Raw genomic sequence first — 16,377 nt, forward strand, 5'->3', positions numbered from 1 at the left:
CCTGAAAGCAGAGAGGTCATCAAAGCGCACGCCAGAGCATAATGTGCCGAGACCACCCGTGGGGTCGGTTTCCAAAAGCCAGCGGACAATCCCGTTTATGTCCCTGGAACTCCCCGGCCTTCTGGGAACCCCAGCAAACCGGCCACAGGAACCTGGGCGCTCCAGCCGCACAGTGAGCTCCACCTACAGTCAGACGCCCTCGCTCCGTCCGTCTGCTCCCAGTAAAGGAACGGCGGGATGACCCAGAGCCCCGACTCCGCGCAAGTTTGTAACTCGTCAATCACAAACTCACTTCCAGTTTATGATGCTGTTCCGAAATACAGGTACAGGCTTGTCACCGACCTGCGCTCGGCTGCAGTGGAACCTGGGAGTTCCCACCGTCAGAAATTGGCCTTGGACATCGCCACATTCCCAAGGGACTGGGTGGGACTGCAGCAGCTCTTGTCTTTGCTGGTTCACTTTGGAAATACCTGAAGCCATCAACCTCCAACAGGTAGAAGCAAAGTACAAAAAAAAAAAAAGATTTTCCAGACCTGGGTGTTGTAAGCAGCAGCAACTAACAGGCTGCTTGTCCACTGCTAACCCATTTAGTGTGCCGACGCTGGAAAAACCACTTTGATCAAAAGCTGGTACGGTAAGTGTACAAGGAGCAAAACACAGTAAAATCCACCCCAAAACATGACAAGTAGACCAGACTAAATCCTACAGTGCAAACGGACAGGTTAGGAAGCAGCTGGCTATCACTTACATGCTGTTTGGAAGACATGAAGCATTCCGGTGCACAAAAGCAATGTTGCTGCGCTCGCTTCTTTCTTCAGGGTGTCACTGACTGGGCGGTTTCCTGCAGTTGGTTACAGGGCTATTAACTGCCCTGAAACGCTGCAGTCATTTGTACTGGCCGACTCTAACCCCCTCCTAGCCAGAAAAGAAACTGGGCAGACCTCAATCTCCGTCACTTTTGTCCGCAAACATGCAAACGGGAGGGGGGAACAGCTGAGCCGCGTGGCCCGTTCGTTGCAGGTTAGAAGAAGAATCCCCAGCACGTGCAGAGAAATCGCAAGACTCTCGTACTCAACACGCGTGTGTAAGGTAATGAGAGAAGGGGCTGCAGCCACAAAACTCGTCTCCTTCCTCACCTTCCACCGCCAGTGTCTAAAATGTTTCTGACCTAATGAGCGAACAAGACACAAAGATGGCTTTACCGTCCGTACAGCGTCAGGAACTTAAACGAGGGTTTGGTTGGGTTTTTTTTAAAGAAAAGGTATTTCTAATGGAAGAAAGTGTCTGTACGCAAGCACAGCAGTACCAAACAAGACCGGTGGGTACAGGAACATGTACAAAAATGTACAAAGCTGAACAGAAGGTCACTGATGAAGAGCACCAGGAACACTTCTTACGCTAGATTAGGAAAACCATCAAAAATATGTCTGCAGCAGAAAAAGAGATGTTTTACATCCCAGCTCGCTCTCCCAGGCAAGCACACTTTGTTCCCATCTGGCACTGTTAGGAATGAATCATGTCAGGAATTCCTGAGTTTAAATAAGACAAAAAACTAAATACTGCCCTGGGGACAGTTTGATTCCTTTATTATGAGAAGCACGTGAAACAGTCTCCTGCTCGCGAATGCTGTTCAAGAGGCGAGGAAGGTCACAAATCCAGGAGCGTGCTGCCTTGCACCCCTGGATCACAGGTGTGTTCGACCTTCCCCCTTCAAAATAAAGCGAAGGGCCATTAATGCCATTTGTGTTAAGTGTTGGTGCTCCTCAGTGCCTCAAAACTGACTTAAACAATCCGAGAGTGTGTGTTTGCCTAAAAACCAGCTGCATAAAATATTCTGTACTATGGGCAGAGCAGAATGAGCAGGGATGGAAAGTGATTTGCAGTGCCACAGACTTACCTGAGCGCTTCTCTCTTTAGTTACGCAGGCGCGATGGGCCTGCTCAGTGGGTAACCAGTGTGCGACACTAAAAATTCTAAAAAAGAGCTTGTGAAATTCAACCAGCACGTCACACACAGAACCTTCTGGTGCCTGCACACATCCCTCGTCATCGAGAAGGTTTTGTCATCTAGCTCGTACCAAAGGAGATCTGAAATTCCAGACTGAATTTATACACAGTGTTCATATTCTGAACCGCACAAAATAAAACGGAGCTATTATCTTAGACTTTAGATATTTTACTATGCAATACTAAAACCATCTGTCTTCCAACACAAAAAGAAAATACAAATCCAACTGAATGGCCTGTCAGAGTAACAGTACTTTACAGAAATATAATATTAATGTAATACTATGGTCTTTCCCAAACTGTTGGCATTTCAGGTATTATATTGAGTATTTTTCTTTTGTATTGCACAGACTCAAACGCATAGACAGCCATTTCCATACACTAGAGTAAGAAAACTTCCAAGATTATATGAATAAAATAGATACATTGGAAATCAGATAAAGCTTTACAAGAATTTCCCCATGTGTCCAAAATTATTTCCTTTATCAAAGGCTTAATGGTGATGTGATTACCTCTTCCAGAGTAACATGTTCTACATCAGATTGTGCCCAAACACAAAACAAAACAAAAAAGCACCACTGAAGTAACACAGACGTGATCACTGCAAAGACAGCGGGTTTCCTAAGGGATGCTAAGGTTAAGATGAAATTTCTTGAGCCTACTATTGCCACAGGTAAGCGTCTGACAATCCGGACGGACGTACCCTTTGACCTCTCCACTGCAGCTTGGTACTTCAGGACCTCACAGTCCACTTCACGGTCTGGTTCACGTCGTGTCACACCGGCAAAGGGTTCTCCTCCACAGCGGGAGGAAGACTCTGGTGTTTCAGCCAGGCTGAAGGAGCTGGGCGCCTTGCAGGCCAGAATGAAACCCCAGTTGCTTCCAGGCAGCGAATCTCGCCGCCCAGGTCCCGCCGCGAGGGGCGGCTGTCCCGTGCTGCCCTCCCGGCGCTCCGCCTGGCCTCCGGGTCCCACCGGTGCCGCCACGCACTGCAGCTGCAGTCGGGTCAGCGCGCTGGCACTGAACCAGAACCCAGGAGCTGGGAACTTCCGTGCCCCAATTTTTTTCTCTTTTTTGTTTGTAAGAATCAGGTCACCTTGTAACATCCCATTCATACCCTGCCCTTTGTAACAGCTGTATATAATACTAGCATACACGTATGTAAGAACTAGATACTCTTGATGGCCTCTATTTTCCGATGTAGTTAACAAAACAGACAAATAAACGAAAACCCAAAAAAGAAAAACAATTGCTGGTGTTTCCAGTTTCCCAACAGAGATGCAGGACCAAACCCTGAGCCACTGCGCTGCGGTTTTGTTGCAACAAGGAATTAGGACAATTACGCACCAGAAGTGCCTGTTGCCTCTGGGGCGGGAATTAAAAATCTGCAAAAGCTCATCTTGTAGCATCACCTAAACAAATGTCCCTGTTTCCAGGCAGGACCAGCTCTGAGCCTAATGGATTAATTCAGCACAGCCCACAAACCTGGGGCTGGTTGCTGCACTTGACGTGTGCAAGCAAACCATGACAGCTGGATGTGTAACGCAAGAAAAACCAACCACCATCCACACAGGCAGGAAAAAACCACCCGTGCAACGTGCCGTGTCGTGCTCCCGGCTGCGCCGAGGACTGAAAAGGCAAGAAAAGGAGTAACTTTTGCATCAGTAGTAGTGTCTGAAAAGTGACGTGTGGAAAACCAAACCCAACCCAACCCAAACCCAATGACCCTCACGCTTTGGTCAGCGCAAGAGTCCCGGGGGTTTTCAGTGGCGGAGAGGGAGGAAGCAATCGCGGGGACCAGGCCAATGGGGGATTCTGAACTCTGGGCAAAAAGCACTCGTGGGTGAATTGCAGCACGGCGATGGTCCTGCAGCTATCCTGGCTCAGCCTTCCATAAAGGAAATGCTCGGCTTTATGCTGGCTCAAAAAACCAAACCCACCCTCTGTCAGTTCCAAAGGGACATCAAAAGGCCGTTGGGAGTGTTACTCAAAGGTTTCCCATCGCTTTCTGAGCTGTTCTACCTTACCTGGTGTGGGTGACACATCTTGCTTTGTCTTTTTTAGCAAATCTTCAAATGGATCTTTTGTCTCCTCAGATTTTGAGGATAGTAACACTGACTCTAAGCCCTTAGCTGGCCTGGAAGGGATCAAAGGGGGTTCATTAGACAGGAGAGCTAGTGCTTGTTTGGGATCTACCTTTGAGCTGGCCTGGCCCAGCTGTAATGTTCTGGTTTTGGAAGGACCGCTTAAACACGCTGGCTGCAGAGAGCTGCCTGGAGAAGGGCTGGGGCTCTGCAGCAGTAAGGAGCTAGCTGGTGGCACAGCCGGGGCCTGGCTAAACAAGTTTGGCATGGATAGTGTTGAAATGTGAGGTTGAGGTCTTTGTGGTGGGTAGAAGCTAGAATTAGGTGTTATGAAGCTAGAGCTGTAAGCATGACCTAAAGAGGGGGTGAAAGAGCCCCGCGGGGGTCTAACTAGAGACACTGAAAGGGCTCCTGGCACTGTCTGCGTAAACGGATTAGGAGACGGCTGTAAAAAAGAGGGGGCTGCTGGGGCAGGATAACCAAGTGGCTGGACAAATGGAGCAGCTGGAGGAGGCGCAAAGTCACTTGCCACCGAGACAAAGCCAGCTGCAGAAGGTGGAGTGGCTGAGCTTTGCAGGCTGCGGGGACCTTGCTGTGGGCCACTGCTTTGCCAGCTGGCTGTTTTTAGCGGATCCAGGAGATTAAGAAGGTAGTCGCTTTCATTACCTGCGTGATCCGTCTTCACTTTGACAGGCTGGAGCATCTCAGCGGTGCTGGTAGCACTGGGCAAAAGCTGAGATGGATGAGAGGAAAAATTTACAGACTGCTGGATTTCAGGGTCTAAGGACACGCTACCAACTCCAAAGGGCTCTGGGATCAGATCTGAAACCAAATGGCTACGTCCTGTAGCATGGGGGGTGAGCATTTCTGCTGGCCCAGCTGGAGTCTGATGCTTGGAAGCCCTGGGTGCTGGCGGTGGTGGCACTATCCCCAGTTCAGGAGTCTTTCTTCCCTGTGGCCTGGGAATGGTGATGTTCCCTTGAAGGGCAGGCTTTGGTTCATCCTTTTCTGCAGGAGCCAGAATGCTGTCTCTGCTCCGGGGTCTCCGTGCGATTGGCGGCATGGTACCAAGTGCAGTCAAGGGCCTTTCCGGTGAGCTCTGGGAATACTTGGTAGGAATAGCCATATCATCGTGACCCATACTCCACAGCTTGTTGTAAGGGTGAGACAGCTTCATGGTTGGCACAATCCTGCTCCTCTCAGGCACACCAAGATCCATTCTCTGCAAGAAAGCGTAAAAAAGTAGTTAACTTCTACTGACCTCCTCACAGCATAGAGCACAGCGTGAAGGCAGGCTGCTGAGCCTCGGGTGGAAGAGGATCTGTCCACAGGCTGAACACTGGAGAGGGACAACAGCATCCAGCGCAGAAGGATGGATGGGAAATCAGAAGCAGGACTCTGCTGTTTTAACCCCAGCTCTGCCTCTAAGGACTTGTTCAGCTCTGACACACTGTGGCATCTGCTGTTAGCCAAGTAAGCAGCACATACCTATACCTAAGGTAGAGAAATTGAGAAGCCTTAATCTGCTGTACAGAAAAAGCTGTCAAATGAAATACCTGGATATAACACTAAATTAAATAAGGAAGAAATGACATTATTTTCTTCCATGTCACATGAAGATCTCGGAGTCTGCACTACTTTGGCGATTTCTAAGCTGAACATACTCAGCGAAGTTCTTCATAAAGAATCTCTCTCCTACAATCCAGATGGTTCAAATGATGCTGAGACCGAAATGGCCAGATTAAAAGAACGTCGTTTAAAACCATGCGGTTTGGAGGGGACCTGAAAATGCCTGGGTATTCATTCTCACTGCTGAGCATCAGCTTCAAAGGTAACTCTGTGATAGCCACTGGACACAACAGATTCTGAGGGACAGGGAAAACATTTCCTCCTTTGGAAGTAAAGGCTGTAGTTTTAGTGGGAAAAGTTACTGTCTTAGCTGAGTCCCATTCCAATAATTTCTTAATTCAGAAATGAACTTTGAAACGCATGAACAAACGGCTGGAAAATGGCTGCATCTACCTAATAATATGAAAATGTTCCTCAGGGGATAACGGAAGACAGCCAGCCCTAGTTGTGTGCAAAACCCCGTCCAAACCTGGTACTCAAATGTGCATCGCTGATCTCCCTCCTCCTTGGGAGTCCGCAGGTCTTCTAGGCTCTTAGCTTGGCTGAGGGGCTGAGGCTGTGTTTCTACTTCTAAGTTCGGGAAAATGTCTTCAAGGAGGTTGACTTCTGCGGCCTTGCTCGAGAGCAGAGGGCTTGGAGGCAAAGGTTCTCTTGATTTTTCAGGACTGACCGCCTCCTCCCCATCAGCACTATCAGACTCTTTCAGGGCCCGGTATGGCTGAGGCCTAGGAGAGAAACAAAAATCATGTTGCAAACAACTGTCTAATTTAGTTTTTTAAAACAAGTATTTACTACGGAGCTGGATGACTTTAAAAAAGCTTTTGGGTGGCAAAATGCAGCTCACATTGCCTTGTGACCCGCAGGTGTGTGAGCAGAGTGCCCAGGGCAGAAGGACACACAAAGATGGCTTGACACTCGAGGGGTGTTCCGAACGGAAAGACACAGGTGGGAAGCACTCAGAGGAAAGCTGGGATCATGCAGTTACAGACAGGCTGATGAGCGAGCAGGACTAACAGGACTCCAGCTCCTCATTTTGACCGCCTGGCCCTCCCCCTCAGCCAGACCACCGCGGCCGTGCTCAGAAGTCAGAGCAAATGCACCGCAAAGGGCCCTGTGTTTCGCAGGCACTTACATTCTCTTGCTTCAAGCTAACTCAGCACAGAACATAATTCAGTGTTTTCCTGCAATAATTGGGAACACTGTGCAGAGTTCCAATGATTACACTGGTGTCATCTTATCAAGAAACAACACAATCCATTATGGAGACACCTATTTTACATTTACAGCCAAGGCCGAGTTAGCAGGATGCTTTTCTTGCACATACCTCAGCAAAAAAATGAACACCAGCAGATTTGCATATTGGTTCTGTGTACAGAGAACAGCAGCATAATGCACATCCAATTAATAACAAGAAGTGCCATACATATCTGTGGTGACTGGCATTTGACTGGCAGCCAGTTTTACTGTGGCATTTCAACACGGCTTCAATTAAAAGAAAATATTTGTGAGACCTGCAAAAAACAGATACTAGGGAAGAACCCTCCTCCTCTTTCCATATTTTATTATAATATATCTGTATCATGCAAATTAAAACCAGCCCATCTTACTTCAGTCATCAACACATAAATAGCAGGCAGCCAGCTAGCGACACCAGAACGTAATAATGCAAGTACAAGACAGACAGCTGATGGTCCATGTCCTTCGGAAGTGGGTGATCTTGTAAACCTCGGCCGCATCTTTAGTCTCTCACATCATACGTGCTCATCTGCTCAGCATCAGATCACACTGCAAAAATACCCCTGAGGAATATTCTGCTAACAAACCACTCTAGTGGCCTGGCCTCCCCCACCCTGAGCACGAGAGCACGGGAATGGTTTTCTGGCCCTTCGCTACCCAACCTGCGGGTCTGTCTGCCCGCGCCCCACCGCCCGCAGCCACGTCCCTTCCCCGTCGGTCTCAGCCTGCCTGCGGCAGCACACGATGCGCTTTGGCAGCTGCAGGCTCCGCTCGCACACGGGCAGCCCCCTGCTCGGGCGCCCGGCAGGCTCCACCTGCGCAGGTGTGACTGGGCATCCCCCGCCCAGCACCCGGACCTGCCCGGATCTCGGCGCACGTGGTCGCGATATCCTGGCACCTCTTCCTACGGGTTCTGGCCAAGCCGCTAACAGCATTTGTTAAAAGAATGAGTGTGATTCTGTGCAATTTCTCACCCATTCTCCCCCTAGAAATCCTCAAGTAGGTGACACAAGGAAAGAGCAAATCCTCCGGATGACATTCAGGGAGGCCTTAGCTCATGCCTGCCCTCCGGGGTTGGTATGTTCAAGTACGCAGCAAGAGGTGTTTGGTGCAGCTGGATCGCTGTGCACGCCCCACACGACAGTGTTTCTCATCTCAAGATACACTCGGGCCCCTGGGGAGGAGGGGGCAAGGAGGAGCCGACAGGCAACGCTCGCTCCCCTAGCACGGGTACCTCGGGCAGGCGGCAGAATCCTGCAGCCAGTGCTCAAAGGGACAGTTCTCGCCGGCTGGTAGGTGCAAGACGGCCAAGCTGCTCCACACTGGGTTTCAAAACTAGGCAAGACTGAGTTACAGAGGGTTGGGAACTCAGAACAATTTACAAGTTAAAAACTTGGATACAAATAACACAGTGAGTAAACCCACAAGCTGCTGCTTGTTTCCTTTACAATTTTAGGTCAGATTGCACTCAAAACCCTCGGAGGACGGCTGCCTGGCACCTGCCTCCCCGGTCACTGAGGATGTGGTACGAGACAGAACAGAGAGGCTGGAGTTAAGCAAGTGAAACTAGAAAAAGCCAGTAACTGCACTGACATGAGGCTCACTGGGCAGCCCAAAAAGCACAGCTGGCACTGCACGAGGGAGAATGGCAGGAGGTTTGGACAGGCACGCAAACAGCACGTTGGAACAAGAGGCAAGTGGAAGGGTCACATCCCACAGAGCTTGAGTCGACGTAAAACCATAAGCTGTGCATTGCTGCAGTGTTTCATGCAGGAGTATGCTTTTGCATGCTGCTACATAGCACAACAAACAAGCAGGAGAAACGCTGAACATTCACCAAGCACCGTACAGAGACCGCAGGAGCATTTCCAAAATTCCACGTGTAGGAGCAAGCACCCTGACCAACACGAGACCCGTTGTTCGAAGACTGAATTAATACAATGGAAGAACAAAGGATAGACCATTCAAAAGGAGCAGAGAAGAAAAAGTTTTCAGAGAAGCCAGAGACAGGATCCTCTTCCTGCTGAAATTCATCATCAGAAGAGTCCTCAGAGAGGAAGACTGTATAGTGTCGCATAGGCTTTACCAGGCTGAGGGAAACAGGAAGAGAAAAGGAGTTACCAAGTTGTCACAATCACAGCTCCAGAGGAGAGAAACCAAGTGGTTCGTAGGCTCTAAACCAGTTCTGAACACGACTGACTGCCACCGCAGAGCGCTCTGCAGGTGAACGTTGAGCTTTCCTTTTCCAGCAGAATATACAAATGTCTAAGGTGCCGCCTAGCCGGGAAGGGCGCCACGACCTGCAATCACACTGTACTGCAAAAGAAGCCAATACAGAAACCCACCAGAAACCCACCTTTTCCCCACTACATTTTCTAGAGGGTTGGGCATCTTTTTGTTCTTTAGAAATCCATCTTTGCTCCCCAGATTCTCTGAGCTCCAACCAGCAGCAAACAAATACTAGATCTATCTCTCTGCTTTAAAGATATTAGACTGACATTAGTCTGACACATGAGAGGAGCTGACTTGAGGGTAACAGCTCCCGCTTGTAACTATTTTTGAGATCTGAAATGGCTTCACACTGGAATAAACCCCAAACTGTCCAAGGATTTATAGGAAATGCAGTTTGTCACGTAAGGTGTATGTGTTTCTTTCCTCAATGGTTAGCGACCTTCGAAGTCGGGCAGAAAAGGGACTCAAGCCAATTTCTCCTGCGTCACAGGACAGCAACTATCAACCTATGAATCCGTTAGCAGTGGCCTGGAACAAAAATACTTTCAGATGAAAATTTCTTAAAATCAGAAGTGCCCCTGGAAACACACTTTAGCTGTAATTTAAAAAAAAAAAAAAAAAAAAAATAAAACAACCACCAACACCCCCCCCAAAACCCCCCAACCATCACCAAAAACATCTCACCAGACTTTTGACAAGATCGTATGAGTCTGTTTTATACACCCAGGTCAGAAGGATTTGTTCTTGCACCTAACGAAGCCAATGCCTACATTTTTATTGACTGTAAAACTAACTGTGCACGCCGATACGGGTCTGGCTAAACATACGCTGGTTTGGGGATAAAAGAAAAATATTTAAAGCTTGCTGAATTTATGAATATTTTATTTATTGTAGCTATCAGTTGCTTCACTTCGTTTTAACCAAAAACCCAGTAAATTACTCTTTTCTACATAAAGTAGAAGCTTCTGAGAGTCACTGTTTCCACTGGAGCAAATTCAGAAGTGGCTGTTGTGCTTTCAACAATTAAATGCAGTATCAGCTTTAGCAGAAGAGGAAAAAGTACAGGAGCAGGGTACCTAAGTAGAAACACACTGGAATTAAGAGGTTGAAGAGTATGAAAAAAATTAATAGCAAATATTGCCTCATTTGTAATGCTAAAATATCCTAATCTTTAGTAAAGTATGAAGCAAGGGCCACTGTTCATTCCCCTCAAACTCTGAAGGTCTGGATGGCAAAAGAGCCTTTGGAAAACACATTCTCACAAATTAAATATTAAGACAAATGTCTCACAAATATCTGAAAGCAGTAAAGGCACACCAAGATTTACCAGTACTAATCAGAAGCCTCTACACCATAGCCCAGTGCTTTCCAGTCTACTGAAACTCAAGGACAACATTGTGTAGAGCCACCAAAACTATATGCACTCATAATAAATACTAATTTGTTCAATTTTTAACAGTTATTTATTGTTTGTTTATTTATTCTCCCCATTTCAGTTGTGTTCTCCTATACCTAAGTTTGCATGAGTGGACATGAAAAAAAAAATCCCCAAGAAAACCTCTTTTCAACAGCATTATAAACCACCTCTATATGTTCCATGGACCACACAACAGGCTGACGAACACTGATGGGTGTTGCTAGAGAGCACCGTTTACAGGTCTCTCTCTAATTCCCCACATCACTAGAACAATGGAAATCACTAGGCTCATCAGAGCAAACACGAACGAGGCCTCTTCCCAAACACCTTCATTTTATCAACCACGTATCGCTGGTAACGTCCTATTTATTGCAGTGAATCAAAACGTGCACCGCGAATGCCAGAAAGCAGCACACAGCTGAGGTGGGGACCCTGACACAGCTGCCGCTGAGGTCCAGAGCAGAATTTGTTATTTCAGCATAAGCAGAACCAGGCTCATCTCGTGGAACAGAGGAGAGGTCCCCATCCTGTAGGCATCACAGAGGAAGGCAAACACCTCACACCACTGTGTACGATACGGATGAGGATACGCTGAAATCAGAACAGGTCCAAACTCGTGGATAGAACGAGGAAGTTTGATTTGTTGCCTTTATAGCACAGCCACACTAACAAACTACCTCTAGTGGCACCTGAATTCACCACCAGCCTTCACTCCTTTAGTTCTTCTGTCTCAATCACTACATAACCGTACAATAAAGTTAGGGAAATCAGTCTAAAAGAGTAGGCCAGAAAAAGAGAAGGTGCACACTGCAACCGACAGCTCAAGAGGGCCCGAGCTGTCACTCTGAATCAAGTTTATTCACCTAATTAATAAAAAGTCTAAAATGGTGGTGGCAGTGGATGCAGCTGATAGTGTTAAATCATAGTCCGTGGTACTCCAATTAAAGCTGTTGCATAGCTGTTCTCGCCCTCTCTGCTGCTATAATAGGCACCCAGGGAAAGTGAGGTGGTGCCACTGCATTAGGAAAAAATGGCTAAAACATTTTTTTTTTTTACCTCCCCCTCCCCTTTTTTTGTTTAAGAAAGTGACTATTCAAAAATTTCAATTTATGTTAACAAAAGGCTCCACCTAAAATAAATCAGAAAACAAAGATACTTTCAAAATATTTTTTTTCTTTTAACTTATGCACACGGCTTTTTGTTTTAGAGTAAATCACCATTTAACATGATTCCAGAAAATCTGAAATTATTTCCAGAAATCAAGAGCTGAATATTGGAAATACTGAATTTCCACGGGTCTTGCCAATCCAGGAACTGTTTGGTAACTGCGTGTAACAAACGTACTGGTGCAGTTGCCCTTAAAGCGCTGCCTCTGGTACCTTTTGTTTGCCTTTGGACTGCGCCAAATTCAAATGCACTGTGTCCGTCTGCACGTAAGAAATAAACTGGGAACAAACTACAAAGAAATAAGATGGGACCTTGCTGGCGAGCTCATCAGCTGCACTTCAGCGCAGCTCAGCGCCAGCGAGGTTCAATATACAGCAGTTACCGTGCACCGCTGCCGTTGCGAGGCTCCTTAAATGAAAGTGGGATCTCGTAATTAGCAAAAAGAAAGCACTTAAGTTTCACTGCTGGTGTGCTCTGTGAGAGATTTTGGCCCAAGATAAGGGACGAGGAATCTAAAATTGTCCATGTTTAAATTTTTTATCAGCTTGAGGCAGTAGAATCCAAAAAAAGTGCCTCTTCCCTCATTAACCCAATTCGGCAACTCTCCTGCCGTCTGCCACCCACCACTTGCTAGAATTCCCTACACAAAGAGCTGTCTCTGAAAAGGCAGGTCACAGCAAGCCCGGCTACAAGGCAGGCACTGCTGCAGTCTGAGAGGGAAAAAAGGATGTGTCCGTCACAGCTACAACCCTCATCATCTCCACATGACTGCACCGGCTCCTGCCTACCTAATCTCTTAGCTGAGTTACCATGCAGATGACTTGCTGATCTCTTTCTAATGTTTAGTTTAACATGTCTTCGGTTAGCACCAGCATATGACAGTACTGACAGCCGTGGCTGTTCCTTTTTAAATATCATGTCAGAAACACAGCGCAATAAAGCTGGGGATGCGCTCCATGGCTCTGCGCACCATTATGATAGTGCGGGTTTCGTTTTTAATGAGGAAGATCTGCATCTCAGGAGCTTTTTTCATGTGTCAGGATGCATGGACAAATCAGCAGCACATCACGCTGGCCAAAAATGAAATGCTGACAAATGTAGATATTTCAAATTTAATTGACACCTAAATGTACTTGAGATAGAAAAAATATATACAGAAATGTGAGTACAGGATATGGGAATTAATAAGGAGAATTCTGTAATAATTTTAAGAGAGATTTTGGTTATGAGAAAATTAAATTTGTATATTTTATTAACTGTGCTTTTTCCTGATTCTAGACATTATGGTGCAAAGGGGCAGCATGGCCTTGTTGTCATTTTTCTCCTAAAAAGGGCTTCCCAAATTTGAGGATTTTTTTTTTTTTAAACTATTATATTTTTAAAAAGAACAGCTATACAGCAGCTCTAGGGAATTAAGGAATTTGTCCTTCTTAGACAATAAAATAAAGAGAATGAGGACTTGGGATGCATGGGCTTTTTCTTGCCCGTACGAAATAGGAGACTTGGGACTGAGGGGATTACTTAGTAACTATTCAATCTGAACAAAGCCCAGACCTATCACTGGAATTCCTCCCTGCATATTCTGAATACCCAGTACACCCAAGTGTGGGCTAACAAAAATATTAAAATATCTAGTTGATTTTTTAAGTGTCACTTCATATACTGTGAATGTTCATAGGGACAGAAGATTTACAGAAAAACAAACGTAAACATTAGCATAAAGGATACTTGAAATTAAAACAACCACCAAAAAAAAGATTGTCCAACCAGGTAACAAAACCAGCAGCTTGTGATCACTACACCCAGCAAAGGCAGGTAACAAACTGTTTTATAGTTTTTACGAACTTTTTCAAATTTTCTAAAGAGCTGGAAATATTAACAAAGGATTTAAAGTAGGAACAAGCTGGATGACACCTCTGCCTGCTCTGACAGATCTAGACACAAGAGTCTACAAAGTCGTTTCACATTTTTGTCCTCTTACTCCGTACTAAGGATCTATTCACCAATTCCCCCTGCGGCTGTCACAGCCCTTCACAAAGGCAAGCTGCACACATTCGGCAGGTTCACTCCACAGCCAACAGCAGAAACAGGCCCCAAAATTACAGTTGCTGTTAAACCATCATACGGGAAAGGTGGGAGAGCCAGGAAGGCCCAGGGCTCCGAAGGGCAGCCCTGCCTCGTGCTCCGGTTCCGGTACGGCAGGGCCCGCGACAAAACCCAATGGCTCTCCATGAGTTTCTTCCGCGTTTGCTGTCCCTTTGCCGGGCGTCGGCACTCTTGGCACCACCTTCACGGTGCCTGGCTGCCCTACACCCATCTCCCCCAGGCATTGGAACCCAAGCGCACGTGGCAAGTCTCGTCTGCTCCGGCCTGCGGGATTTGCTCTCCCATTCCAGCCTGCGGGATTTGCTCTCCCATTCCAGCCACCCTTGTGGCTTCCAGCCTAAACAGAGACCCCAGCTTGCAGCGATGCCACGGGAAAGCTTGCCCATGCACAAACGCTGCGCGCAGAGCGCCGGGTGACAACAGCCGCAACTGAACGTGCGCTGTGAGCCCGGCCGTCGGGCTGACTTCACCCCAAACCCAGTGTAACCACCCCCACCGCACGGCTGCCCAGACTCACTCCCAGGAGCCAAGGGAAAGCCATTAGCTTCTCTACCGAGTCCTGCACGACTTCTGGAAAGCCCTAATGAACTGCTGCAGCACTGACACGGGTTTAGCCAGCCCGAGAGCCTTTTGACACGCTGTTAATTGTGAGCCTGACCCTCTGATTTCCTATTTTAATTTCCTCCCACTCTGCATGCCCTGGGAGCCAGCGAGTTGGCACTTACGGAGGACAGATCCTAGAGCACTCTGGAAGCCTATTCTACACTTAATAGGAAATCTTGCTGTGGTGTAAAAGAGCTCCCTCAAAAAACTGCCTGTTAAAAATGCAACATCTTATTTCTGTGAACAACTAATTTATTTTTAAGGAGACATGTCCTGCATCTCTAGGATTGCCCCAGGTGGTAATCCAGCATTTTCTGAGCTCTCATCTACAAATTCTCCTGTTACCTTATAACTAAAAAGTGGGGGGGTTAAATTAAACATTTTAGATTTAATGATAAATTTTTAAGAATCATAAACATCACAAACCTTGAATTACTGATAAAATTGTAAAGAAACAAACTTTCTATTGAAATAGAAAAAAATTGACTGAAAATTTTGATGGGGAAAACAATAGTTCTTCTAAATATAATGGTTTAACAAAAGACATTAGAAATTATCTTGGGTGTTCTGTGAAGTCACTGCTCCCACCCTCCTGTGTTTTAATTGAAGACCGAGTAGGAAATGAGCACATATACCCCCAAATCGAGGTTTTTCTTTTATACACACTTAAAAAACCAACTAACTGATGTAACTGAAGATACAAGTTTCCTAATCTCCTAAGAAATGCATTAATAAATGTTAACAACAGAAAGGATGCCTAGGTAAGGGTTTACTTCCCAGAGACGACACGCAAAATGTCAAGTGGAGGAGAGGCTGCGGGTGGCACGAGTTCCGGGGCGTCAGGGCTGCGGGGCGTCGGTGCACGCTGCCCTGGGGACCCTGTCTGCACCAGCCGGCAGGACGGTGCGAAAGTCAGTCTGAGCTAGCGCGTCAGGTACGCTGGAAATGGCTCTGAAGCCTCCGTGTAGTCGTTCAAGACCTTGAAGTTAGTGTTAGTTTTAAATACAGAAAAAAACTTCTCACTGAACAGAAGCTCCTTTACAAACATAACCCATGCATGAAAAAAGTAACGGGCTAATAACTAGTTTTGGAACCAGTGCACTTAAGTCAAATATTTTGGTAAAGTTGAGTTTAAGGGAAGCACCCTCTCATGCTGCTGCTGCTTTCATGGAATCTCCTCTGGTCTGCAATACGGGTACTCCAATGCTACCAAGTAACACTAGGGAAAACATATATTGTGGTGTTTTCCTTCATTTTAGTATTATCCAAGAGAAAGAAAACAATGTGAATTTTTTTGAGACACAACACCTGGCTCTATGTTTTCATTTGAGAACAATACAGGAAGATTATTTCTTACTGGGACAGAAAAAAGAAAAGTTTGTGAAAAAATGTTATGAAAATCCTCTCTTTGATTACTACTTAGAATAATATTTTTCTGTTATTCAAAATGTCATTTTGAGACAAATAGCAAGGAAGAAGGTCAGGATTACTGAGTCATTATCTATTTCGAAGGCATTCACCTGAAGCCATTTCTTAGGTAAGCCATTTATTTGACCTTTATTTAAGCACAAGGTTAGAGATTTCCTCTACTTGTACTTCCAAAATCACAACTGCAGTGCCAGTCTCATCATTGCTGCATGTTGTGTGTCCCGTCTCCTCCACTGCCCTGACTTGTTTTTATTAAAACACTCTAAACCAGACACCTTACAGGAGATCTACTTGAGTACGATATTCTACAATTAACTATCTGAAAGTAGTTATGTCAAAGTTTGCCACCCGAAGCTGATGACAGGAAAGAGTGAAAATAATCAGATCCTGCTGTGACACTGCATTTGAGCTGGATAAAATATCGAAACTGTGAAACATCAGGAAGAGACCACAACTGGTACCGTACAGC

General features: G+C 46.3%; 1 protein-coding gene across 2 annotated transcripts in view; it reads right to left on the reverse strand.

The window, feature by feature from the left end:
• Nucleotides 1–3,973: 3,973 nt before the first annotated feature.
• The window catches only part of DENND1A (DENN domain containing 1A), a 208,088-nt gene continuing 195,684 nt past the window's right edge, over nucleotides 3,974–16,377 (reverse strand). The window contains exons 22-24 of one of the 2 annotated variants that reach the window (XM_086475515.1): nucleotides 8,917–9,045; nucleotides 6,189–6,444; nucleotides 3,974–5,312 (exon numbers count right to left, since the gene is read on the reverse strand). In XM_086475515.1, coding sequence (XP_086331641.1) covers nucleotides 3,990–5,312; nucleotides 6,189–6,444; nucleotides 8,917–9,045 — 1,708 coding nt within the window. In that variant the 3' untranslated portion in view covers nucleotides 3,974–3,989. The remainder of the gene's footprint in view (nucleotides 5,313–6,188; nucleotides 6,445–8,916; nucleotides 9,046–16,377) is intronic. The other variant, XM_086475517.1, reaches the window with a different exon arrangement.

Source organism: Leptosomus discolor, chromosome 19 (assembly GCF_034619465.1).
Source record: "Leptosomus discolor isolate bLepDis1 chromosome 19, bLepDis1.hap2, whole genome shotgun sequence".
Classification (NCBI taxonomy): Eukaryota; Metazoa; Chordata; class Aves; order Leptosomiformes; family Leptosomidae; genus Leptosomus; species Leptosomus discolor.